General features: G+C 45.8%; 2 protein-coding genes and 2 non-coding genes across 4 annotated transcripts in view; 1 reads left to right on the plus strand and 3 right to left on the minus strand.

Annotated features, from left to right (window-relative positions):
- The window catches only part of cacng2a (calcium channel, voltage-dependent, gamma subunit 2a), a 56,045-nt gene extending 43,359 nt beyond the window's left edge, over nt 1-12,686 (plus strand). The window contains exons 3-4 of the mRNA XM_071542373.1: nt 10,636-10,776; nt 12,151-12,686. Of these exons, the coding sequence (XP_071398474.1) occupies nt 10,636-10,776; nt 12,151-12,686 (677 nt within the window). The remainder of the gene's footprint in view (nt 1-10,635; nt 10,777-12,150) is intronic.
- Nucleotides 12,687-22,616: 9,930 nt separating this feature from the next.
- On the minus strand, nt 22,617-26,952 carry rpl3 (ribosomal protein L3). The gene is made up of 10 exons (XM_071542357.1): nt 26,930-26,952; nt 26,057-26,249; nt 25,573-25,741; nt 25,052-25,187; nt 24,628-24,814; nt 24,245-24,405; nt 24,043-24,144; nt 23,840-23,935; nt 23,310-23,429; nt 22,617-22,752 (listed from the first exon to the last, which is right to left on the minus strand). Exons 1-10 carry the CDS (start codon nt 26,930-26,932, stop codon nt 22,708-22,710), a joined length of 1,212 nt encoding a protein of 403 aa, XP_071398458.1. The 5' UTR covers nt 26,933-26,952; the 3' UTR covers nt 22,617-22,707.
- Nucleotides 22,844-22,976, minus strand: LOC139663651 (small nucleolar RNA SNORA54). The gene has a single exon (XR_011696724.1). It is a non-coding gene; the product is annotated as a small nucleolar RNA SNORA54 (small nucleolar RNA).
- Nucleotides 24,898-24,992, minus strand: LOC139663652 (small nucleolar RNA U83B). The gene has a single exon (XR_011696725.1). It is a non-coding gene; the product is annotated as a small nucleolar RNA U83B (small nucleolar RNA).
- Nucleotides 26,953-27,027: the final 75 nt, after the last annotated feature.

Raw genomic sequence — 27,027 nt, forward strand, 5'->3', positions numbered from 1 at the left:
AGGATAACGTAAACTAACAAAATCTACTATGTACTGAGTCTAGAAGGTTTTTAAGTGGGAGAATATATTTCCAAGGTATCTTGACGTTTTTTAGGTGTAAAATTGGGTGTAAATTTTGAAAATTTTGACCAAAAAGGCCCAATTAGAAATGTAGAAAACTGCAGAGAAATTGCCATCTTCACCATGAGCCTAAAACCTGGGGAAACAGCGGCCATTCTCAACAGTGAATGGTTGAATAGCTTAAATCAATAATTCTTGTATAGAGGTAGATTGTAAGGTAAATGTTTTGAATCGTGTCACACATAACAGTAGGTTTATGCAGTTGTACCGCATGATTTGGAGTATTCCCAGGTAGATCGGTAGATTTTTATATTGAACTTCTACGAACATGAACCTTTAACATCAGTCTGGCCTTGAATATCTAATTTAAAATGACGGGAAAAGGAATGTAAAGTGGAAATTATCCCCCAGACAAGATGATAGAAATGGTCAAAATGGGGAAAAAATCACCAAACTAGCACCAATATATACTAAGAAACACCAAATAACTCACTATAGGGCTGTTGAGAGGCTTAGGGGCAAATGAGATATTTCTTACCATTTTTTCCCCCACATCAGCTATTTACACATAATGACACCAGCACCGATTTGAATAGATTATGCGATCTATCTCAGGTGTATGAATGCCAGTCAGGACACAGGAACAGACGGGGAAGAAGAGAAGGAAATCATCCCCGGTATTTATTTTCCAATCAGTTCAAAGTCGAACTGTATTTTGTCTTTACGGTGCGTTGTCGGGACACATAAGCCCTTAGATACGGGGCTGAGCGCTGTGTAAGCATTCTTGCACATTTTGAATTTTACACACCAACGCTAATTTCCCTCTGTATATGCGCGTTATTTTTCACACTGCTTACCTTTAAAACAGGGCTTGTCCACTCTGTAGCCATTCCCACTGTTTTTGTTTTTTTTCCAGAGAAGTGTTGGATCTGATTCCAGGGCTGCTAGGTACTGTGTGTGTTTGTGTGTGTGTGTGTGTGTGTGTGTGTGTGTGTGTGTGTGTGGGGGGGGGGGTGGAGTGGGGGGGGTAACAAGCCTCTTGGTCAGGACGAGGACGGAGCAAGGGCTCGGTATCGGGGAGGACGAGGCGGAGGAGCCGGCGTGGAGGGGATTAATAAGCGTTTGTAGTATTAAATCAATGTGCCTGGGAGCTGAGGCACCTGATTAGCATGACCCCGTCCTGCACATCAGCACATTCGGGGCTGGGGGAGGCTGATTAAGAGCCAATGCTAATTTCCTCTCAACCCTGTCAATGAAAGAGAGAGAGGGAGAGAAAGCAAGAGAGAGAGAGAGGAAGAGAGAGGAGAAAGGGAAAGAAGGAGAGAAGGAGAGAAGGTTCAAAGAGACGCCTTTGTGAGGAGAACGCTGTGCATATTTATTCTCGTGTCTCTGTGTGTGTGTGTGTGTGTGTGTGTGTGTGTGTGTGTGTGTGTGTGTGTTTGTAGTGTCAATGTGAATACTCATGCCTTAGCACTAACTCAGCCCAAATTTGATCTTGTAGTTTTTGTGAATATAATGGAGAGCAAAGATCTTGCAAAAATCATCAGAAATGTATTTTGAAAAAAAAAAATCACATCAGGGGAGAATTCATGACCAATGTTCCCTCTGAGCTGATAGCTTAGTTGCCTACCATATGTCTAATAATTTATCACATTGACCAAATAATGAATGAATGAATGAATTAACTTTATTTATCACCTATTTATTTAGCACCTTTCATGCACAGAATGCAGCTCAAAGTGCTTTACAATTCAGCAGCAAGTTACAAATTAAAACACACACACACACACACAAGAAAAAGGAAGAAGATGGAAACAAGGGGTGTTACGATTAATAATGTAGCATTTAAAACAATTTAGCCATAATAATGATGGCTCTTGTCAGTCGTCAGCCATTGCTCCACTTTGTCTCCAGAAATTTAGTTGAAATAAACAGGTTTGAAAGTATATTAGTAATATTAGATGCAGGGACTTTGCCCTAGTTTAGGGTTTAGAGAATTGACACCCTTGGTATATTCTGTATGTGTGTGTGTGTGTGTGTGTGTGTGTGTGTGTGTGTTTCTGGGATATTAACTGCTGTTCAGTGTGATCCTCCATTGCATGAAAGTGTATCAGCTGCATCCTTTGAGGCGGCCCGGTCGCACCCAGACTCGAGCTGAGCGAGATTCAGGTCGCAAACACGCGGCGGCGATGAGGACCGGCTTAAAGGTTTTGGGTGTCGAGTCTCGTTAAGCTGTTTGTGTAAGAGCGTTGTCAGCCAATAGCGTTGAAGAGTGCCAGTGCCTCGGACGCCGGCGCCGAGCTGCAGTCGTGCCAATCGATACAGTAACACAGCATCCTGCGTCTCTGCGAGCGGGCTGGCACGCATACTGGGCAGGACAGCGGGGGGGCCGGGCGGCACTAATGAGCCTCCGTCACTCATTACCACACAGCGCCCGTCCCGCATGGGTGTCCGTCTGCACGCGCTCATACACACCTGGGCAGAGGTGGTAGAAGTACACAGATTCCTTCCTCAAGTAAAAGTGGAAATAATTCTCTAAAAATTTACTCTGGTAGAAGTTGAAGTACTATTTGAAATTCTTTACTCAAGTCACGGTGTTAAATTTACTTAAAGCAATATTCCACTTGGTTTTAACATGGGGGTTATAGTGCAAATACTCCTCTAAAAATATACTCTGGTAAAAGTTGAAGTACCATTTGAAATTCTTTTTTTTTTTTAACATGGCTCCTGACCGCCATGAAAACCAGAATATAAACTACTCACCAAGATCGGATGCAGCTGGACGAGTTTGTAGCATCCTGATTTTTACTTTCTATTCATTTGAATGAGGCCAAGAAAATAGACTGAAAACTGACATTAAACACGTTTGTGAACAGATTCAACAACAGATCCTGCTACTGTTATTTTCAACTGACTGTGGGTCCAACGTTTTAGAGCAGAGTCTTACTTAAGTAGAGTAACGAAATATTTTTACTTTGTTACTTCCCACCTGGGGGAAAAAGACAGAGTGGACACAGTGGCCCTCATTTACGAAACGAACGTACGACTGGGCGTACGGTCATTTCCACGCAAAGCTCGGCATTTATCAATTTGGACGTGAGCGGAGGCTACGATCAAATCTCACGTCAAGTCTCAACTCGTGTAGCAAGTTTTCCAGTCAGCGTGGACTTGCGGTGCAGCAGAGTAAATCTGGCTGAGTCGGAGAATTGTTATTAGACCATATGTTCTGACTGGCATCTAAGCATATGCAGCCACATATGCATCACTTAAAAATATGTAGCCTATGGCAAAATATTCTATTTTGTAAAGGCCTACATCGACTATGTGTCATATAGCCTATCCCAAACATAAATAGGTATTTTCAAATTGTTTGCAATTAACAGTGTTAACAGTTTTCTGGTGTAAGATTAATTTCTCTTTCATTTTGAGATAGCCTACTTGTTTGAGGTCTGACCATTTTTTCTTCACCTAAATGTAAAGAATTGCGATACAAGCTATTATATTAGGCTACTATTATATATATATAGGCTATACATATCACAGATGTATAAATTAAATATTCAAACCTCAGCTGGAGTTCGATTGTCGACGGCAGCGCTGGTGACCGCTGCATTTTTCCGACTTCCTTTGATGCCACTTTTCAGGCTGCTGAATAGAACTAATTGGTTCAATTGGACTTGGGACGTTAGAGTTTCTATTTCGAGGTCGGAGAGGTTTCTCTTCTTGGACGTATTACGCATCTCCATGTTGTAAACTCTGGGGGCGAGGCCTCTAAACCGAGAATATTTAGGGGCGTGATACCGATCATTCTTACGCTGTGATTGGCGAGTTACGAACGTTTCATGAATCACGTGAACCCTGTCGTAAGATGATTTCTGCGCTCGGATCTGTGCTGGTTTCTACGTTAGATTGATAAATGAGGGCCAGTGTTACTGTGGCTAATCAATGGCAAGGATAGGGCTAGTGTGTGTGTCCAGACTGGTAGACTCAGCTCATTCCCAGCATTTGGCTAAAAAAAAACTGCAGCAATATATGACTTGTTACTTTTCCATTACTCATCTTCTCTTATTTTCCAAAATCAGGGTAACTCAATCGCCTCGCCTCTTTGTCTCTATGCGAATGATCAGGGAAACCAAATAGCAGCGATATCCAGTGTTCTTGCTCAATAAAATCAAAGTAGTGAGAAAGTACTTCTGTTTGGAGAAAGTAAACATTTCTGCCATTTCTCATCTCGGCTACTGCAAAGCTATCGTGATCATCACAAGGCAAACAACCACCGATGTAAATAAAAATCAGGTATATTTTCAAAAAAGCTTGAATTTGAAGTTTGTTCGTTTTTTATTATTATTGCATCCAATACCGACAGACGGTTAGGGAACACCATGTGCCACCAACTTACAGATAGCATTAGTTTATGCTTTTCTTTCCCTTCGTCATATAACTCAGTGGTTCTCAAACTAGGGGTCGGGACCCTCCTGAGGGTCTTAAGATAATTTTGGGGGGTCATTATCAAGTGTCATTTTTCAGATTTTTCTCTAATTTTTACTTTTTTTCTTGTGAAATACTGAATAGTTTTCAGCCTCTAGGCCTTCTCGCATAGTCAAATGAAACAAGGGACATTATTTTTTGGGTAAACTGTTCACCAGTCTTCATATACAGCCTGTGACAGAGTTTGAGACTATAGGCATGGCTTAGTTTTAACCTCTGATATAACTTACAGTACATCAGTTTGGTGCTACTTCCTATGATGAACACTGTGAATTCATCTAAATTTCTCTCAGCCTAAAAATGCAGGTAAACTCGTTTCTGCAAATAAAAAGGAGGGAAAACTGAGTCTAGGTGTGTTCCCTGGGTGTTCAGAGCTTAACTGGGTGCTGGGTGGCGCGGGGGACGCGGGTGTCGTGGGGGGAAGAAGAAGAAGAAGAAGAAGAAGACGATGCAGCGCTCTTTGTGACGGTGACCTCGACCCAAATCAAAACGCCGACCTCGGTGCTAATCACAGGCCTCCCAAGCGCATCCCTGATTAGCGGCGAGCCTTTGATGCGGGCCGCGGCGAGGACTTCAGAAACACGAGACGCCGTGGAGGTCGCCGCTGTCGTTAGCTATTAGCAGGGAGGTCAAAGCTTTCATTTGGACGGGGTCGTCGTTCTCCGGCAGCGGATTGACAGCTTTTTAGCAGACAGGAGAGCCGCCGCAGCGCTCTCCCAGGACCGCGGCCGTCCCAGCAGCCCTCCGTCAGAATAATGTCATCCCGGCTGAGATAACAGCCGCTCTCCGGCCTGAACCGTTTTAGTGTCTTTTCTTCTGTTCTACAGGCTGTCAGTTTGAGAAGATGATGATTATGAGGATAACGATGATGATGATAATTCAATTTCCAGCAGAGCAGTATATATATGTACATACAAACATACAGTAATCACACACTACAGGACTCAGGTTCGACCAACATGGATTTTTGTGCCAATACTCAATATCTTTAAATCTGACTAACTGACATACCAAAAAATGACAAGGATTCAGTGTTTACACCCAGAATGACAAGTCTAGTCAGGGTGGAGAAGCCTCTGAAGCAGCATTTAGACCCTCATGAAACACTAAAAACTCCCCATTGAATCCCAGGATAAATTACATTCCTTTGAGGTTAGCAGCTCTTTACGGCATGGTGACGCACCGCACCTCTTCAGTGGCAGGGGGAAACTCTGGGACACATTTGGCCTTTACTCTAAATGAAGAATTAAGTTACAAAAAAAACGTTAATGAACAAATTAAACGAGTAAATAAAACGTGCAAAGAAAATCAAGTTTCATGTCAGGTTTTCCAGACTGTTTTTCTGTAGCTGTGGTCAGGCAGGAAGCTCCATCATATAGGAGGTGGATGACATGGCTTGATATTTAATAAGAGGCCATATATATCAGCAAACCGATTCATCTGTCTAGCCTGATACAGGACGCCTGAACATGGCGTATCATAGCCCGGTCCTTTTCCCTGCGCTAACCTCTCCACACAGAGCCTCGTCCCTGTCTATCTGTCAGCCTGTCAGTCTCCCCTCCCCCCCCGGGGCCGCTGCCACGCTTAAACATCCCTCCAGGCAGGATCCAAAACTCTGACAGGGCCTCAGCCGCATCCTTAAAAGATGGAGAGTGAAGACGTGAAACCTCCCGGTATTTGGTATAAGGAAGGATCGTTTTTTTTTTAAATAGGTGGACTCTCAGATAGGAGCCGGAGCCGGAGCTGGCCAGAGCCGCCGCCTTGGGGCAAAGCGATCGCCCCGTCTCTCCCTTCGACGACGACTCCCCGTCTCCGGCCCTCGCCGCAGGAAACGAGGCGCGGCTATCTGAGTCTCGTGCGTACGCTATGTGAACGCTGACAGACTCGATATTAGGAGTAGAGCGGAGTGCGCTCTGCCGTGAAAAATCTGCAGGGACTTCAGCCTTTTCTTCCGAGGTGGAGCGCGGCTATAGCCAAACCCAGGGGCGCTTTGGCGCAGCGAACTGCAGCCCGATCCCGGGGAAGGCACGGTGCATGCTGGGAGGTCACTGTGAAGGTCACTGCACTTCGGAGTGCGCTGCTAAGCATGGATGTTAACACAGAGAAAATGCACAGGGCTGGAGAAGGCACTCTCGATCCTCGCAGCCATGCAAACTCTCGCTCAGGTCTCTCGCCCTGGAAAGCTCCTACATCAGAAGTCTGATCGTCGCTTTCAAGATTTCACTTTCAAGATCCACTGCTCTCCAGACCTGAAGCGGTTTTGCCATAGAGACGCACTGCTGTACAGTTCAGCACACAGTTCTTATATCTTTCACTTGGATTTGAAGGCGGTTTGAAGTGGGGTTCAAGAAATATGGTTTTTTCCAAGGCTGATATAGATACAGTATATTTTTGTATTAAAGCTGCCAGTAGCTGATGTTTTATGCCGATATTCAATATCTTTAAATCACTTTTGTGCCAAAAAATTCAGTGTTTCCCCCAGAATTGTATCCCTGTCAGGGTGTAAAAGCCTCTGAATCAGCATTTAGACCATCATGGGACACTAAAACTCTCCATTGAAACCCAACAAAAAAATGAAAGTATTTTAGGGTTAACAGCTCTAATGACCCAAGCCACCTATTCAATGTTAGGGCAAACTCTAGGAAGAATTAATTTACAAAAAAACATAATTAAACAATTCAATAACATGCAAGGAAAATAGTTATGTTGCTCTGTTAAGGGAGGAAGAGACCGTGACTCGGCGATATCTGATATTTAATAAAAAGCCAATATCAGCCCAGTATATCGGCAAAGTGATAACCCTAGTTTGAAGTCATACATTTTAAATTAAACATGGTTTTTACTGCTAAACCCTTACGATCTGGACGATTGAACATGTTAAATCTTTTTTTTTTCTCACCCCTCTCTCTGTGGGCTGCATTAGCCAGCAGCCAGGCCTTTTTCCTGAGGTTTCTTCAACTTTCATGTCACCTTGAGCTCCTGCGCTATTAAACACCCCCACTGTCAACAATCAATAAATTTGGCTGGCCCTCTATCCCTCTTTTGTCTTTGCAAATGAAGCTGATGGATGAGAAAGAGCCCCGGTGCCCTCTCTCAGGTAATGTGCTGTGACTGGCCATGTCAATACCCTCAGGGTTAACGGGATGGAGGGATGGAGGGAGGAGGGGAGGGAGAGAGGGAGAGGGAGGAAGAGTGATGTGTTTAGAGGGGGACAGAGGAGCAGGGTCAACTCTCAGGACAACTTAATATTTAATCAACCCACCCCACCTGTAACCCTAAACCCCCACAGTCCCCTCTGGTCCAGCAAGGAGACAAGGAGGAGGGGGGAGAGGTGGGGGAAATGGAGAGGGGAAGGGGGGAGGAGGAGGGAGGAGGGGTGGGGGGGGGGTGGCACTTTATCTCTCAAATTGTCTCGCGCTCAGACTGAGTGGGAATTAAGTGAGACAGAGAGAGAGAGAGAGAGAGAGAGAGAAATGGAAAAGAGAGCGAGGAAAGACGAGATAGGGGAAGTTTGACAAAGGCGGTGAGATGACCGTGTGCAGCAGACGGAGACAGACAGATGGAAGACAAATGGAAGTCGGTGAATAGCGGCGTTAAAGTATTCTTAATTCTCCAGGCTGTTTCACACGGGGTCGAAGGAGGCGTTCAGCACATCATGATGCCGAATCGTGGCGTGATGGATGCAGGTGGGGTTCGGGACCCGGAGACGTACCGGTGTCGGGTCGTGACAAGAACACACTAATTGTTCTCTGTGCAGTTCTTAAGCCCCATGCATCAGCTTCTCTCCTTTCCATCCCACTGTTATAAACCACATAGGTCCGGTCCTGCGTTTTGATTGGCCGAGTCAGGTTCAAAGCTGTTATACCCGATGAACACACAAACATGAATGCAAACGTTAATTTAAATATTAATGATATTATATAAATGCACCTTTAACCGCATAACAGTTCAGTTAAATATTAATGCGCAAGCCAAAAATCATGACTCATTCGTTCACTGGTGCTTAAGTGTCGCTTAGCAACAACTTTGTTTAGCTTCTGTTGAAAAACTATATCGCTAGATTCAAAAATAACATTTAATGATTAATGGTTAAAAAAAATTACAAAAGATTTCATTACAATGGAGTCTTATCGACATTTTATAAACTCCAGAGAAAGCCATTGAGGCCGTGATTTACAATGATAAGAAGGTTTTAGGCCGAGGGTTTCATTGATATGCGTGTTTGAAGGCTGATATCAATACCAATATTGCTGGAGTGAAGCTGCTGATAGACAATGTTTAGTGCGGGTATTCAATACTTTAAATCTGACCATTTTCATGCCATAAGATTACCCCAAAATTATAAGTATTAAGTATTTCCTCCTGAATTGTATTCTTGTCAGGAATGAAAAGCCTCTGAAACAGCATTTGCACCATGGGACACTAAAACTCTCCATCGATACCCAGGATGATAATAATAATAATGGAACCGAAACACAGGCATATCCATGCATACTGTGTGGAATCTGATCAAAATGTCACATTAGAATCAATTTTAGGTTAAGAGCTTCCCATTGCCAACCAGACTAGTATTGATCAATCAAACTGCATGGTATGCATCATATCAGAGGTGGACCACACTGACTGGCCAACATCAGACTTTTACTGTAATGTTAGACAGAATTTGGCAAATGCATTAGTCTAACCCGGCTAACAACACCTCAGTTGCTCTAAAATCACTGTAACCCACGGCCTCTTCCTCCCATCATGCCTAGTGTCGTCATGGTTGCAGCAGCAGCAGCCTCATCTGTCACCGGCCTTCCTGTAGTTACTGCTCAGAGTCCAGCCATGGTCGAGCCGCTCGCCACTCTCCTCCGCTGCAGCTGTTGACTGCTGCCTGTCAGGCCGCCTGCGGGCTCAGGGTGGCTTCCCCACCGAGCCGGGCGCCATGGGGCCTCAGGGTGCTGGGGGAGGGGGAGGGGATGGAGGATAAGAGAGAGAGAGCGAGAGAGAGAGAGAGAGAGGGGGGTAGGGGTTGAACGGCAGCAGGTAGGCAGGCAGATGGGCCGCCAGGAGCCCCGGGTCCCCGCGGAGAGGTGCAGGCGGCCAAGTTCAGCACACAGCCACCCGGCCCGGCGTCAGCACTTTGGGGGAGAAGCTTGGGGGGTGGGGTGGGGGTGGGGGGTGGGGTGGGGGCGGGTGGAGAAAGTGCTGAGGCGGCAGCCGGCCGCGTGGAGAGACGAGGTGAAGTGGTGAAAATTTAACCAGCCTGATGAAAGTTTAAGTGTGCATGCTAAACAGGGGGAGAGAACTGAATGAGGGAGGAGGAGGACGAGAGGGGATGAGGGGAAACCGAAGGATGGCAGAAGGTGACCAGGGAAAAAAAAAAAAAGAGAGACTTCAGAGGGAGGAAGACCCCAGGCTTGGCCTCGACAATAATATCATGTAATATCCCTGCTTCCAGTTCTGTGGCTTCCTGATAATTAGCTGCAAAGACGCCGTTTTTTTTTTCAAGGGCACCGGCTGCATCCCTCTGCACTGCGGCCTCACTGCTGCTGCTCCTGCTGCACATGCCACAGCCCCGTAGCACTTGTGTTGACTGCCATTCACATGATGCTACATAATGCAGCCAGTTAGCTCTCCTCCGGTCTGCGGGAGACGAGTGCTGAGAGAGAGAGAGAGGGAGAGAGAGAGAGAGAGAGGGAGAGAGAGAGTCAGGCGGTGTGATTACATAAGGTTGGGTAACAGGCTCACTGTGGGGATACACACTCACTAGACAGTGTTGATGGAGTCTTTCACAAGCCTGATGGGGTGTTGATTAGGATGTGCTCACACAAAAGGAGCAGATGCTGAAATGGATTCTAATGTGCTTTTTTTTTTTTTTCCCTTCTCTTTGTTTCTCACGCCCTCTTTCTTTATTTTCCATCGCCGCTCTCATCCCTCTGGTCGCCGCTGCCATTTCCCCTCTCTGTCACCCTCTTTCTTTGTTGCCCTTTCGGCTATTCCCTCTCTCTCTCTCTGTATACACTACACCCCCCTTCCTCCTCCCTCCTCCCTCCTCCCTCCCCCCTCCCCTCTCTCTCTTTTCTGTCCTCTGGTGGTTTCCAGGTGCGGTGCGAGCCTCCAGCATCTTCCCCATCCTCAGCGTCATCCTGCTCTTCATGGGAGGCCTGTGTATAGCTGCCAGTGAGTTCTACAAGTCACGCCACAACATCATCCTCAGCGCAGGGATCTTCTTCGTGTCTGCAGGTGAGTCGAAGGCCCACGAAGTGAAGAGAAGGAGGGAAATGGGGTGGGGGGGGGAAGGGAAGGACGATGTGCAATAAGCAGCGGAAGACCAAGGATGATAAATCCACCCTGAGATACTTTGTGATGAATGAATATGATGATGATGATAATGATGATGTTGGTTATTTTGTGACAAAGTGTTGAAATTATTTTTTTTCAACCAATTGCCCTCGACCTGCCTCGTCTACTTCTACTTCAGTAAGTGATTTCCTACATTTCCCAGAACCCCAAGAGAAGGGGTGCGAACGTGTTGCACTCAAGCAAAAGTGGGTGTATGGGCATTTAAATATAGCTAGCTAGCCAACTAGTTTGTACTGTGGGTGGGAGAAATTGGTCTCTCTCCTCTCCTACGATGGATTTCTCCCTGTGTGATTGTTGAACGTCGGTGCAAAGTGGTGAGTCTAGCAAGATAACCTCGCTCTTTGATTGACACCAAAATCTGATGTTTACCGTTGATGTTTTAGATCGCTGAAACATTTTCTGCAATCAAACCTCTTTGTAGCTGCGTTGGAAATCTCTCGATGTGTCTTCACCTCGTCTATGTTCGGTCAGTTATCCTCAGGAATAAGAAAAAGACACCACCAGATGACAAAATGGGCCCAGAAATGCAAGGAATATCACCAATAGCTGTTTTATTAAGAGTATTTAAGTGTTTTAGGCTGGATTTTTTACTATTCTATATGTTTTTTTAGTTAGTGTTACACCATCACATGAATCCAAAAGGCCTGTGTTGTGCAGCAGCTACAAGTCACTCATCCCATTCTTCCCTCCTTTCTCTTCCCTCCTTTCTCCTGATCCTGTTGCTAGGCTGAAAGCTACCCATTGGGATTCGTCTCTAAAAATACGGTGTCCCTGACATACTTTTCCCAACCATCCATCTTCCCGGATATACCATGTCAAACACTTCTCCGCGCGTGACTAAACTGAACAGTCAAAGCACATATGTGAGCATGCGATCGGCTCCACGGCAGAACGCGACCCCGGCGTGAATCATTTCATGCTCCGTCCCATATGATCTGCATCAAGACCTGGAGCCGAACTCTTTCTCGCTGTCGAGGGCAAAGGCGAAGGCGACGAGTATCAGTCATGTTAGACGGAGAGTCGGACAGGATTCGTACAGAGCATGAATCAGCGTTTTAAAGATATCTGGCATGATGCTGCGTATTTTGAGTTTAGCGTACTCTTTAATGTTGTGGTCTATGAACTCATCCTGAATGATCTCTTGTTCTCTTGTCCTTTTCCTCCATCTCTTATCCCCATGAACCCATTACCCACAACCCACCCCTCTCCTCCCGCATGCCCCCCCTGCCCCACCGCCTCCCAACCCCCCTCCAGGTCTGAGCAACATCATCGGGATCATCGTGTACATATCAGCCAACGCGGGGGACCCCTCCAAAAGCGACTCCAAGAAGAACAGCTACTCATACGGCTGGTCCTTCTACTTCGGCGCCCTCTCCTTCATCATGGCCGAGATGGTGGGCGTCCTGGCCGTGCACATGTTCATCGACCGCCATCGACAGCTCCGGGTAGGGGCGCGCGCGGCCGACTACCTCCAAGGCTCGGCCATCACGCGGATCCCCAGCTACCGTTACCGATACCGGCGCCGCTCGCGCTCCTCCTCTCGCTCCACGGACCCGTCGCACTCCCGCGACGACTCGCCGGTGGGCCTCAAGGGCTTCAGCGCGCTGCCGTCCACGGAGATCTCCATGTACACGCTGCCCCGGGACACCCTCAAGTCCTCCGGCACGCCCACCGCCACCTACAACTCCGAGAGGGACCACAACTTCCTGCAAGTCCACAACTGCATCCAGAAGGACCTGAAAGACTCGGCCCACACCAACACAGCCAACCGCCGCACCACGCCCGTATGAGGGAGTCGACAGAGAGTGTGTGTGTGTGTGTGTGTGTGCGCACGCGCGCGTGTGTGTGTGTGTGAGGGCCCGGACCGGCCCGGCGGAGAGGGGAGACCAGGAGACACGGGGGAACCCCTGTGGGTCTAATACACCACAGGAGAGGATGGCTTTCCATGTTTATAGACATTCATTTTTTTTTGTTCAGCTGCATGACTTTTCCATTACCATTGTTGAGAGCGTTTCAACAGGTTTGCTGTGTTCCTGGAGTGAATGGCAGAAGAGTAAGAATGGGTCAGGCTGTCCAGAGAGAGTGAGATGTGTCTTTTTTATTTTTTATTTTTTTTGGTTATGAGGTTTTTGGGGCACAGACGGGGAGGGGGGGCTATTTGTGAGATAAAGATTTGATTTCATGATTTCATAGCCCTTTGGTTTGACCGGTTTGCCCCACAGTTTGGTTGGAGCAACAGATCAAGCTCCCCCTCTCCCAGCCCACCGCTCAGACACACACCTCTTTTATTTATTGACATTATTCATTTGTTCATTTTTTTGCATTAAAACTGTGAATCGTTGCAGCTTGGGATTCAGTAAGAATTAGCCCAATCTGTAAACTCTAACAAAGGTACTATATATATGTATTACTTTTATAAATAAATTATTACGTTAATAATCAAGAGATACAGACTTTACTGAAGCAAAAAAAAAAAACAAACAAACAAGTAAACTAAACCAAGTGCTGTTGGTAACATGAGAAAAGACTCTTTTAGTATCTGTTCGTGTGAAGGTTGAGAACAAGAGAAGGTGCTGTAGGTAGCCACACTACAGACGCAGACAGTCAACAGTAGAAAAATATCTATTCTTTTAATAGAACCTTCTCGTCTTTTTCTCAGTCCCTGTTCGCTTTCTTTTTTGGGGGGTCGTAACGGGAGAGCTGAACCCCTTAACAGAAAGAGCCAACAAAGGGGTCAAAGTTCACAAAGAAAAGACTCCAAACACGACTTCTACAAAATAAAAAGGAAGGAGGAGAGGGGAAGGAAAAGAAGAGGACGCCAAACACAAAATAAAAACTTGCAAAAAAGGCAAGCAACAAGTTAAATATGAAATAGTACAAGAGAAGCTAAGTGACTCACAATTTCAGAAATTAAATGCATGCTATAAAATTACAGCAAATCTGCTCTTGAGAAACTTAAGTTTTACAGGTTAATAATTATAAGGGGAAAAAAGCAAAGACGCTAAAGTTTAAAGTATTAATGTTTTCATGTGTATTTTTTCTTATGTTTTTTTTTATTTAATTAGTTCATTTTATCTTATTGCTTTTGTGAGACAAACCAAACAATCTACATTGAACAAAACTGCTTTTTTAAATGGTTTGGTTGATTTCTTTATAAATATATAAATATATGTATGTATGTATTTTATTTTTAAAACTCACACAGCCTTAGTCATTTCTTTGTTTCTTTTGATTTTTAATGTGTTGTTCAAATTGAAAATGAAATCTTTAAAGGTGCCAAAACCGAATGATCCTATACTTGGATGCATCAAGTCCTGATGAATAAAATACGAACCCTAGGGGGAACAAATCACCCTGTTTCACTGCGTGTCTCTAACACACTTTACCGGTTGTTTCAGTATTAACATTTACTGTCTCTGTCTGTAACATGAACTCAGATCAAATGATGACCTCATCATATCACTCTGCTGCGCTGCCTCCTTACCGCACATAGAGGGAAACAAAAAGATACTTCAACCTATTTGTGCGTGTGTGTGTGTGTGTGTGTGTGTGTGTGTGTGTGTGTGTGTCTTAGGGTTAGACCGATGTATTGGTTTGCCAATATTTGCCTTTTATGAAAAACCAGATATCAGCCAGTCAATGTCATCCACTTGGTTACATATTGTAGAATTGATCAATACTAGACTGGTTGTCTATGAGAAGCCTTTAACCTGAATTGATTCTAATGAGACATTTTGATCGGATCTGACATAAGTATGGATGAATATGTTTTATTATTATTCTGGGTTTCAGTGGAGAGTTGTAGCGTCGAATGAAAGGCTTTTCCTCTGTGACAATAATATTCTGGCATGAAAATCTTGAATATCAGCTACTGGCAGCTTCAGTCCAAAAATATCAGCGTTGGTAGGCTACTGGCCTTCGTAAACCCATATCTGTCAAAGCCAAGTTGTTGGGCCTCAAACCCTCTTAGCTGTTCTAAAGTCACTCGAGGGATTTCCTTGCTTTTACAAAACAGTAATAACACATCGCTGTAATCAGCCATCAGCAGCTTCAGTCCAAATACACTGGCATCAGTATCAGCCTTCAAAAACCCTATAGTGTGTACATGAGTGTGTGTATTACAACACACACATATTAACTCTCTCCCTCCCCTGGTTCCTCTCAAACATCACTCACCGTTCCACAGCTATCCAGATATGGGACAGAGTGCACATGGGTGTGATTGACAGGAGCTGATGCCCCCCCCCCCCCCCCCCCGCCCCCCTCCCCTCCCTGAGAGCTTCCCTGATTGGCTGGGTGAATCTCACAGAGCAAGGAGGTTACGGCGCAGAATATCTGGCATGCTGATAGAAAGCGGCCCGGACCGCCGATTTATCAAAAAACATTATTTTTATTCCTCGGAAAGGTAGCTTTGACTCTTAGCTCTTTTATACATCAGTAAGCCCATCTTTTCTCTCTCTCTCTCTCTCTCTCTCTCTCTCTCTCTCTCTCTGAGGTAAAGAGCCTTTGAGGAGACAGCATGTAAGACTTTCTAGGACATGGCATTCCTGAAAAAAAGAAACACAGGTTTGCAATAACACCAGGTCTATCTCACACGGAGGTTTCTCCTGTAAAGACTACATCCAACACCTTTCTACACCACCGCCCTAAAAGCATTGCTTTCAGGGCCTAACGTACTGCTGCGTGTGTGTGTATGTGTGTGTGTATGTGTGTGTGTGTGTGTGTGTGTGTGTGTGTGTGTGAAGATGCCCACATGTGCTGTTCAAGCAGATATACAAAGCAAATCTATTTGTGAGACAAAAGGGATTCATTCTCCTTTACTGTGGTCTGTGTTTTATGTGTGTATGTGTGTGTGTGTGTGTGTGTGTGTGTGTGTGTGTGTGTGTGTGTGTGTGTGGGTGTTGAGTGGGGAGAGAGGTCTTTGGTATAAAAAAAAAACACCAGAAAAACAAGTGATTCACAGCACAAACAGAGTCCTGTGTGATATATGTTCTTCCTTAAATGTTCCCCCCCTCAAGCTGTAGATGTATTCAGGTTTGGAGGCCAGCAGGTTCATCACAAAAGGAGGTAAAAAAAAAAAAAAAAGTTTCTATTAAACAAAGTGCCGAGATCCTGATTTGCTGTTATCTTGAGTTCACTGACACAAGCCGCTCTCCATAAATTTTAGGGGAAAATATGTCAACGAAGCACTCTTAATGAATAGGGGGCTTTTTTTTATGTATAGCCGTCTTTATGCAGAATTCATAAGCAGCAGTCATTCTGCAAGCCTGGGTTTCATTAAAGGGGGCGTGGGTGGGGTGTGTTGGGTGGGTGGGTGTGTTGGGGGGGGAGGGGGGTGTTAGAGATGCTGTCTCTCTCATAAAGCAACACCTGAATGTGCAATTTTAATATGTTGTTAGGAATGGATTTGTCACTCTTTCGCCTCTTTCTGTCTCTCCTCACCTCCTCTTCTTCTACATACCTATATCTTTCAACCCTGCCTCATTTCTTTCTCTTACTTACTGCTTCTCTTTTACCAGATCTAACTCAAAGCAATGGGCATCACACAAATGAAAAATCCCTATAATATTGTTATAGGGACTTATAATTCACTCAATAGTGAGTTTACAGTCACCTCATCATACTAAATGTGTTTTTTTCTTTATCTACTGTGTTAATGCTGTAGGATTTTCTGTGGTGAAATTTTATTTTGACCCATAGTATTTGCATATTTTAAGGTTTTGCTGTGATGTATGTATAGTATCCCTCTCCTATCCTATATGTTATCATAGGATTACTATAGTTCTTTTCATAAGGGGAGGAAGGGCTGTTTAACCGTCCCAGCACACTGAAGGGATGCTGATGGTAAAACTGATATTCTGTGCGGCTCTAAAAATCCTCTTTCTCATTATCACACAGGACCTGACAAAGTGACCTTTGCAGTGTGTCTTGTGTCATACTGGCCTGACAGTAGGCAGACAGAGGGTTGTGGACCTCTATGAACCAATAAGTACGACATTTAGCCCTCCCTTCTAGTTTTGGGAGAGACTCGTTCATGCTCTCCAGTCCAGACTGAGCTGTCCAGGTTCTTCTGGTTTTCCCTTTAAGTTACATTCCAATTTTAAAAAAAATACTTTAGATCAGGGTTTCTCAAATGTTTTCATGTCACTTTCATGCCCCATTTGATAAGATTTTGTCCCTGGGACCCCCATCATGGCAAGATTTTTGTTATTGTTGTTGATTTAGTATTGAATTGTATTACTGTGTATACTGTATGTGGGGAGATAATCGACCTGAGAGCGAAACCTTGGATTAGAATAGTCATACATAGTCATACTACTCTTAATTTTGCTGGAGACCCCCTGCAGCCCCCTCAATGACCCCTGGGACTCCCTGGACTGTAGATTGAGACCCACTGGTTTAGAGTAACTACTGTAACTATTATTCAGTGATGACAAAAGTAGATTTTTAAAAAATAGGTGTTTTTACAAGTGACTTTAGGCCATGTTATGGTACGGCCAACTCCTTGCAGGTTGATTCACTATGCAGCTGTGGGATGGAGACATCTGCCCATCTGCCCCTCCCCATCCCCCTCCCACACACACACACACACACACACACACACACACACCCCACACCCCTCCTTCTCTCTTCTGACTCCTGTTTTCGCAGAGGGGAGCTAGAGTCTAGAGGAAGAGAGACATGCCCTTGAAGAGTCAAAACCTTGTTTTTTTTGGCAGTCTAACAGAGTTGGATGTTGCACTGTGAAGTCAGGGAGGGTCAGGGCAAGAGAGGAAGAGAGGAAGAGAGGAAGAGCGGCTCGGCACTGCTGCTGCTAACGCAAGCTCCGCCCACCGCTGCAGCGTGCAGAGAGAGAGAGGGAGAGAGAGAGAGAGGATGGGGGTAATCTCTCTCCTCACACTCTTAAAGGTGTGTTTGTGCATGTATGAGTGTGTATGTGTGTGACCCCCCCTCACCCTCTGCTGCCCCTCCCATCACCTCCACCCACCTCTCTCTCTCTCTCTCTCTCTCTCTTTCAAGTTGTCCCTTCCCTCGTTTCAGTCAGTATATCAGGGTTCGCCAGGCCTTGAAAATCTGTGAAAATTTGTGGATTTGAGAAACATAAGATAAGGTCTTAACAGCTTTTTCAAAATGAAATGATGGCCTTGAAAGTATTTGATTCATTTTTTTTAATTAAAATATTGCATCCAAATTCATCGATATGCCTCAGCTCTCTGGACCTTTTCCCATCCGAGGATCAACACTTCACGTGCTGAGGAAAACCCTGTGATGGAGATTTTCTTTTAAAATTAAGGATTTCTTGACTTGACAGGAAGAGCCTGTGATGTCTAATTTTGACCGGTGTCATGTCTTACCCAAAACATGAACATTTGGCATCCTTAAATTTCACCAAACAAGAAACCTTGAAAGTCGTGGAAAAGTCTTTGAATTTGATGTCTTGATGAGTGAGTGCAGGGAACCCTGATATCTGCAATTCGGTGTGCAACAACATGGGAGGGATTAACCTCTCCTCTCCAGCATTTGACCTACACACACACACACACACACACACACACTGACTGCATCTTTCTCTCTGTCTCTCTCTCTCTCTCTCTCTCTCTCTCTCTCGTTCTCTCTCGTTCCTGGTGTGGTGATCAAAGTGCCTGGCGTGTCTCTCCGCAGTGCTGTGTGATCAGAGAAGTGGAGGGGAAAGAGGTGGTGGGTGGCGGGGTGGGGGTGGGGGTGTGGGAGGGTGAGGAGATGAGGCCCGAGGAACATGCTGTCCCCTTCTGGCTGGGAATATCAAGAGCACACACACACACACACACACACACACACACACACACACACTCTCTCTCTCTCTGCCTGCCTAAGCCTGGCTTTGTGTCTCCAGCGAAGGCTGCAAGGTTACATAACCCCGCATCAAAACCGACCATGACCTTTCTCTGACTTTACCGGGCCGGCGTTCTGGGACAGAGCACCCATGGGAGCCGTGTGTGTGGGGTGGGGTGCCGCGTCACCTGAAGCCTCCGCTGCTACGGCCAACTTTTAAGAGGAGAGGTTGGGAGGAGGCTGGACGGCCGCAGCAGCGCTCAGCGTCAGTGAAGCAGCAGCAGCAGCAGGCTGAGCTCTAGGTAGCTTACTGAGCTGGCAGCCAACTGCAGCCTCAAGTGTGTGTGGGCTGTTTGTACAGTGTGTGGAGAGATTGCAGGGGGAATGTGTTGTACAGTTACATTGTTGCATGGAGACGCGCTGCATCTGCATGTACGAGCCTGGGTGTGTGTGTGTGTGTGTGTGTGTGTGTGTGTGTGAGATGCGGCCTGTTGTTTGTGCTGACCAGAGAACAGTTGCTGACTGCGCTCACCCCGGGTTATTTTTGGGTCATGCAGAGTTGTGTGGCGACAGACAGCTATAAGCACAATCAACCAACTGAAAGAAAAAAATAATAATAATAATCATTGGAGCAAACATAGTCTGAAATGACACACTCACATCACCCCCACTGCAGATAAAACAAATATGAATGTGTTGTAATTTCCTGCAAAAAAAAAAAAAAAAAGGCATGAATCAAGCAGGATTCTGAGCTATGGTGTCACTATTTTCCAAATCATTTGAAGCTTTTAAATCCAACCCTGAATAGAGGGCAGTTTCAAGAAGAAAAAAAAAAAACAGATAAAGAGGAGGAACCAAAGTAGGCTACAGCACACAAAGTGTTGAGAGATGCGTTAGAAGAAATGGAGCGCTGTGCTCTGCCCTCTGGTGGCGTGATGGGACGGTGGGTGCGGGCCGCCTCCGTCTGCCGGCTGAGGGAACGCCGTGTCCACGGACGGGCCTGGAATACTGATGGCACAGTGCAGGGGTGCAGGAGCTGCAGTCTGGCAGGCTCAGGAGAAACACTCCGACCGGCTGTCCTTTACACACAGCCGACAGAGGACTACTGCCTCTGCAAGCTGCTGCTCATTTTTCTGTCTGCGCTCTGGGCAAGTGTGACAGTGATATGGACGCACGCCAGTAGCCGAAAATCAAAGCACACGAGGCTTGATGTCCAGCTGCAGAAAAAAAACAAAAAAAAAACAGAAACAGCTTCTGTCACTGATTGTTGCCCATTTGGAAGTCAAGATTTGTGACTACAGGCTTTTTATTCCTGCTAAAATCTCAGTGTTACATCATTATTATTATTTTCATACACCCTACTGTTCAATGGCTGTCAGAGAGAGAGAGAGAGAGAGAGAGAGAGAGAGAGGGAGAGAGAGTGAGAGAGAGCATATACAGTATATGGCTTGATAGGGGAGGGCAAGAGAGAAATGTATATATTTTAGAGGTAATTAGAAAGAAAGAGAGGGTGTGTTTAGTGTTACCACCCGACACACAAATAAGAATCCAAACCATAAAACACACCAGTGTGCTAAAACCATTCAAACCTGGCAAAATAAAAATATACAGTATATATGAGTGCCTGTGATTTTTTGTAGAGCTTTTTCAGCCTACATTTGTTTTTCTTATATATATATTCCACCTAAAAATGAAGCACACACTCTCACCCTCCACCCAGCAGCAAACCAAGCTGCATTTTATTTCAGCGTCTTAAAAAAATAAAGGAATTCATCTTTATTCGCCCATAACTTCTGCTGCTGCCAGGCCCGGCACCGACCCAAGCCGCAGTCGGTCAGTCAAGTTAGTAGCCACCTTTGGGCCAGCAGTAGTCAAAACCTGTGGCCTCCATCCATGTGTAATAATCGTCCTAAGTGTGTGGTCGTCCCCCCCGACAGTCTGTCCCCCTGTCAGACGCCACGCCACAGCGACACCCAGCCACTTCCCTCACTCTGCAGGACGGCCCAGCACTGACTCTGTGCCAGTCGACCGTGCCAGCACACACACACACACACACACACACACACACACTGCTGTGTCCTCACATGCATGGAAAGCGCACACACAGGGAATGCACACACCTGCTCACACATGAAAAGGACACAAATTGCACAAGCACACCCACACACACACACACACACACACAATGTACCAAGACTGATACATACACACACTCTCTCTCTCACACACACACACACATACACACACATAAATCAAATGCTTGGCCCTCCTCTCCGCTGTCCCAGCATGCACCCTGGTTACCTGGCTCCTGTCCCACTAGCAACAGCTGCTACCTCAGGACTGATGGAGGCTGGTCTGGAGGTTCCACAGTGTGAGACCACAGTGAACACACACACACACACACACACATGAACACACAAGCACAGTCACATAGAGTCACATACAACACTGGCTTCTTCCACTCCTGGCACTGATGAGGTTATTTGAGACGATGCAGGATTGGACTTATAGGGTGGAATGGTGCAGAGCGGCCTTTAGAAAATGCACAGAGATGCTATTTTAACAGATGCAGAGGCTCATGTGGGACACCTAACCTCATCTGAAATGGCACTGAGGGAGCGATTCATACCGTAATTTTGGACACTTAACTGTCACATTTAGAAGATGGGGAGGAGGGGGGGGGGGATTATGTAAAGCGGTGCTGTGGGTGTTGGGACTGCATCTCTGCCTGTGCTGCAGCGAGGCGAGGGTCAGCCCCTCTGGAGGTTATTATGTAACTGCGGGGCCCCGTCTCCACGACTCTCCTCTGGACACGGTGACATGGTGCTTTATACCCCTTTTTTACCCCGCTCCACTACGGCCGAAGTCCCCCTCTTGTAGACAACGAGCCAGATTCAAGATACAGCTCATCATAAGCGCCCTTTAAAAAAAGCATACTTTCTCCTCTCCTCTGAAGAACTGCTTTGGTTGGGGAAAACGTCAGATTCTTGAAATGCTGCTCAAGAGAGAACAATTGTCCTTCAGCTCTTAAGGCTTCAGGTTAATAGGAAACGGGTGGGGAGCTTGGGAACCCTTACAGGAAATCCACTTTTTTGCAAAGAGTGCGAAATATTATGCAGAGAAGTGTCCGAGAGGCGTTCTGTGGGACATCTAAACGGCCTGCGCAGCCCTCTCAGGGTCTTCCTCATTACCTGCTGAAGCAGAGGTTTAAGTTTTGGCAGTGATGAGTCAGAGCGGACGGTGGGGCTTAATTACTGTACTGTGGGCTGGTGGAGTTCTGACTTATGTCAGCCAAATACAAGCCTTACAGCTCAAGGACGCATATAGCTAGTCAAACATGCAATGTTAGCTAAATGGGGGAGTCTTGCTGTCCATCAGTTCTGCATAGGTGGCTGCTCTCGTCAAAGCTGACACCAACCTTTTCACGTAGAGTATATGAAACATGGGTTAGAGGCTGATCAGTTTCAACAGGCTCAGTGGAACAAAAATCCTTTAGGACTTCACAGTATGAGTATTTCCTGCCTATAGTCCTCCATGTAAAGGTATTCTTCTCCAATCACAAGTATTGCACACATCTTTTATGACCAACTCACACCTCAACTTTGTCTTATGCACATATTTGACCAAGACTGTTCTCCAAATGCCTGCTGCAACTTCACACCAATTAACTACTCCTGCTGAATTCATTATTGACCGACAAGTCATCTGCAGCTTCCCAACATGCTGACTCAAGTCATGCGACAAGGTTAATACTGTTGCTTGACCAAATGCAAGAGATTTCCTCCCATTTCTGCTTTGGGGAACAGCCAATACAGTCCTAAGACTTCAAGGAAGCCAATACTAATCCATGTTGACATTGTGAAATTTACCACTTAGTAAAGAAATGAAACAGCCATGACAACACCAAGTATTTTTTTGGTTTGTTTTTTTATTAAAGAACTCTGCAGTACAGTATGATATAAATCAGTCCGGCACAGACAGAGCTTGAGGACAGCGACTTCAAGCAGTCTCCTCCTTGGCAATGCGGTCCTTCTTGAGTGGTCCCTGTGGAAAGAGAAACAAGACAATCAGTCATATGACAATACTGAATAGTCTACTGTTGGCTCGCCGTCTTGTGTGTTGGCCGAGGGTGGCAAGTTGTTCCCAGAGAGTGAACAGGGAGCTAGCACAAACAGGCACTGCTCCCCTGCCTCACTGGAACTCACTATGGCACTGGAATGGAACCCAAAGTTCATACTGAGCGGTGAACCAGGTTACGAACAGTGCAGGTCAAGGGACAAGTATTTATACAAAGTGTAAATACTAAGTACATGATTTGAGTTTGGCATGCAAATATCCCATTTACAAAAAAGGTGAGAAGGCTATGGTATACTGACAAAAGCCAGTTCAGCATGCTGGAGTTTTGTTTCCATAATAGGAATTCTAGACACAATACAAATGTGCAGATCTAAAACTTATGCTTTGTGCTCAACTAGGATATGAGCTGTTATCAACATGTTTACACAAATGGCCATTTAGGATCTTCACTGACAAGGAAAGCAGATCAGATGCAGCAAAAAGAATGCTGGAGTATGAACATAACTAAAAGTACAAAGTCTTACCATGAACGCCTTCTTCTCCTCCACAGTCTGGAAGCGGCCATGGCCAAACTTGGAGGTGGTGTCGATGAACTTGAGGTCGATCTTCTCCAGGGCACGACGGCTTGTCTGCACCAGCAGAGACTGGAAGGGGAGCAAAAGAGGGATTTTTAATTTACCTTTGAAGTGTTACCACCATTAACATTTGAAGTTGCTGTGAACACACATGGTCCAGTTAAAATGCATTCAAGATTTGAGGCACTTAAGTTCAAAATAGAGCAATATTTTAAGCTCATTTGGGGTTCTACATAAAGTTTATCAACCAGTGCTCCCTACTTGCAAAATGTAGGAACACAATTATCTACATCTTTTTCTAGCAAATAGCCACTTCTACATTAAACCCATGTATAGTCTATGAGACCACAGTCAGTTAAAAATGACAACGGCTGCCATTTCATATTCAGCCATTAAGGACATAAGCACTTAATGTCATTTTCCAAAAAGTTTAACCATCTGACAAGCGCATTAAAATTGGCCTTGCACTTTGTCCTCACCTTGCGCAGAGTGAGCACCCTCTTCCTGGTGCCAATCACGCAGCCCTTCAGCATGACAAAGTCATTGGTCACCTCTCCATAATGGACAAAGCCACCCTTTGAAGGAAGGAGGGACATCGATCAGTCACATTTGTTACAAGGCAGATATGCACCAATACAGAGTAACAGCTGCACCAATACAGAGTAACGGCTGCACCACTCACCAGGGGGTTGATGCTCTTGTTGGACAGGTCATACTCAGTGGAGGCGTTGTTCTTCACCAGCTTTCCATCCTTGGTGTGATAGCCCTGGCCGATCTTGTAGATCTACAAAAGCAGAGACGGTTAGTACAACTGTAAGCTTACATCTGCACCACAATCTATTTGCACTGAAAGAGCAGGGCTATGGTTTTGCTCCACTACCCACCTTCTTGTTGATCTCTGTGCGGTGGTGGTAGCCCTTCTGACCAGCACGAGCCACAGAGAAAGCCACACGGGCAGGATGCCAGGCACCGATACAGGCCACCTTACGCAGACCACGATGGGTCTTGCGGGGAAGCTTCTTTGTGTGCCAACGGCTAGTGACACCTAGAAGGGAAAAAGACATTAGATTCAAGACTGGGTAGCATGGATTAAACTACAGAAGATGCATGATTTTAGGGAAAGGCTACAAGTAATTGTTCCTCCCGTTTGCTGACCATTGTGTTCATGAAACCTAAATCTGCTACAAGCTACTGTTGTGCCCATGAGAGAAGCTTGTCAGATGTCTGTCTGCTAGTTCCAAAAACAAACACTATAGTGAAAACTCACCCTTGTATCCGTGACCCTTGGTGACACCAATGACATCGATCATCTCGTCCTGGGTGAAGACAGTGTTGATGGGCACAGACTGCTCCAGCTTCTCACGGGCCCAGTCAACCTTATCGGAGATGGAGCCTCCGTTCAGCTGCACCTCCATCAGGTGGGCCTTCTTCTGCCTCAGGGGCAGCAGGCGCATCTGCAGGGATCAGACACAAAGGTCAGAATAGCGGAAAATGTTCCCAAAGTCATACCTAACAAGCACAATAAAATTTGATGGTTGTGCAGTCTCAGAAGGAAGGCAGCATGGAAGGTATCCTCATACGTGTCGGGCGCCATGCCTGACGCAAAGTTCCGTGGTCTCATCACCGACAGACAAGCAGGAAGCAAAAACACCAAGTATCACCTCAGTGGGCAAGTGAACAGACACACTAACCTGTGTGTGGGCAATGATGCGGACGACCTGGCAGTACTTCTTCATGGAAGCAAAGTCCTTCTCCAGCTGCTTCTTGCCCTCGTCATCCTGCCATTTCTTGCAGTACTTGGTGAAGGCCTTCTTCTTGGACTTGTACCTGCGAGCATGCGGCGTGACAGCAGGGCACAGGAGGGAAGAGGCACACACAGGTTGGCACTAGTCCTTCATAGCCACAAGGGGCCAGCGGAAGAACACAGTGCACAGCTGCTTGCCCTCCCTCCACAAGGGGGGCTGTAGCAGCTTGTAGGAAGGATTTCGGCTCATGGCGCGGTTTCTAAGAAGCCCTTTCCACCGGCCAGAGGAGCCCGGAGCTCATCAGGGCGCGAGGCACCTGAGCGGAGCTGCCACCAGGGGCCACCGTATTGTTAGATTGCTCAGTGAAACATTGGATGTTTTACTCATCACACTGTGCAGCTAACATTTGCTTCAGTTACTTTAATAAACTTTAGGTTCTATTTCTCATTTTATAGACAGTGTCTCACCAGTTCTTGTAGAAGCGACGCTTGCACTCATCACTGACATGCTCAGCGAAGATGGTCTTGAAGGAGCGCAGGCCGCGGGGCGTCTGGACGTAGCCCACAACACCAACCACCATCATGGGAGGAGTCTCCACAACGGTCACAGCCTCTACCACTTCCTTCTTGTTCACCTCTGCAGAGGAGAAGTCAATGGTTACACCTCATGTTTCTCAAATCACCTTTGTTTGTATATATATATATATATATATATATATATATATATATATATATATATATATATATAATTTGTATAACTATAAGGTAGACTGCACTCAGTGCTCGACATTCAGCAAGGGCTATAAACCCATTCTGTCCGCCCGTCGAGGGAATCATCACAGGCAGAACACCATATTCAAGTTACTGTCACTTCAGTTATTCAGTAAGGCATACACACACCCTAACCAATGTTTATGGTTTAACTCAAAACCACTCCTCCGTTTCAACTCACTTGAGCCGGGTCTGTCGACCTCACGGACAATGTGTGTCATGCCGGCCTTGTAGCCGAGGAAGGCCGTCAGGTGCACGGGCTTGCTGGGGTCATCCTTGGGGAAGCTCTTCACCTTGCCACGGTGACGACGACTCCTCTTGCGGGGCAGAAAGCCCAGGGATCCGTGGCGCGGAGCCGAGAACTTACGGTGGGACTGTGGACGGGACAAACCGTTAGCTAGCCGGTCATGGATACGCTAACAGCAGCACACGACATTCAAAAGATGGCTTATGTTACATATGGCCTTCAATTTAGCTGATCGGCACCCACATGGCGTTAAGGTGCACGTTTTAGTCGTGCAAGTTGATCATTTATCATATCGCTTATTTTTCAATCCAGTTTAGTGTAACCACATGTCTGTGTTAGGTATAATTCGGGGTGATTTATTAGCCATGCAGTTAGCTAGATGACCAACGTGAGCCTGAATGATAGTCGCCACTGTCAAGATAGTCACTCCTAATAGTTGTTACATTTCGAGTTTAGTATTTTTTAATACTTCCAGCCGAGTTAGGTAACCAGATAGTAACCACAGATGTACTTTCATTCTACTGGAAATGATAATTTGTGGTTTAAAACTGCCAAATCTGACAAGTAGCGGCCTACTTCTAGCAGCCATTTTGGACTGTGAGTAGCCGGTATGGCCAAGCATGCATCGGGAAAAATAGTGTTAACGTTAAAGTTGAGAACACATAATCTATACCAATATCTACATGAGAGTGTTAAGTATCAGTACAAAAGCAATTCACTTGTCTAAAACAGGTCTACTGAAAAGGATGGCTGAGATGACAAACAGATTCCTGCCCAGGACATCAGCTCTGGTTCCTGCATGCTCACCATTTTGTGTCCGATCCGAATGAAAGAGGCCTAAGGAAGAGGAATCTGGCAATATATACAGAAGGGAATATCGCGAGACTCAGCGTGAAGCTCGTTGA

Source organism: Centroberyx affinis, unplaced genomic scaffold (genome assembly GCF_046629955.1).
Source record: "Centroberyx affinis isolate AG114_WGS23_722 - 3 ecotype Tasmania unplaced genomic scaffold, CSIRO-AGI_Caff_v1 ptg004071l_1, whole genome shotgun sequence".
Taxonomy (NCBI): Eukaryota; Metazoa; Chordata; class Actinopteri; order Beryciformes; family Berycidae; genus Centroberyx; species Centroberyx affinis.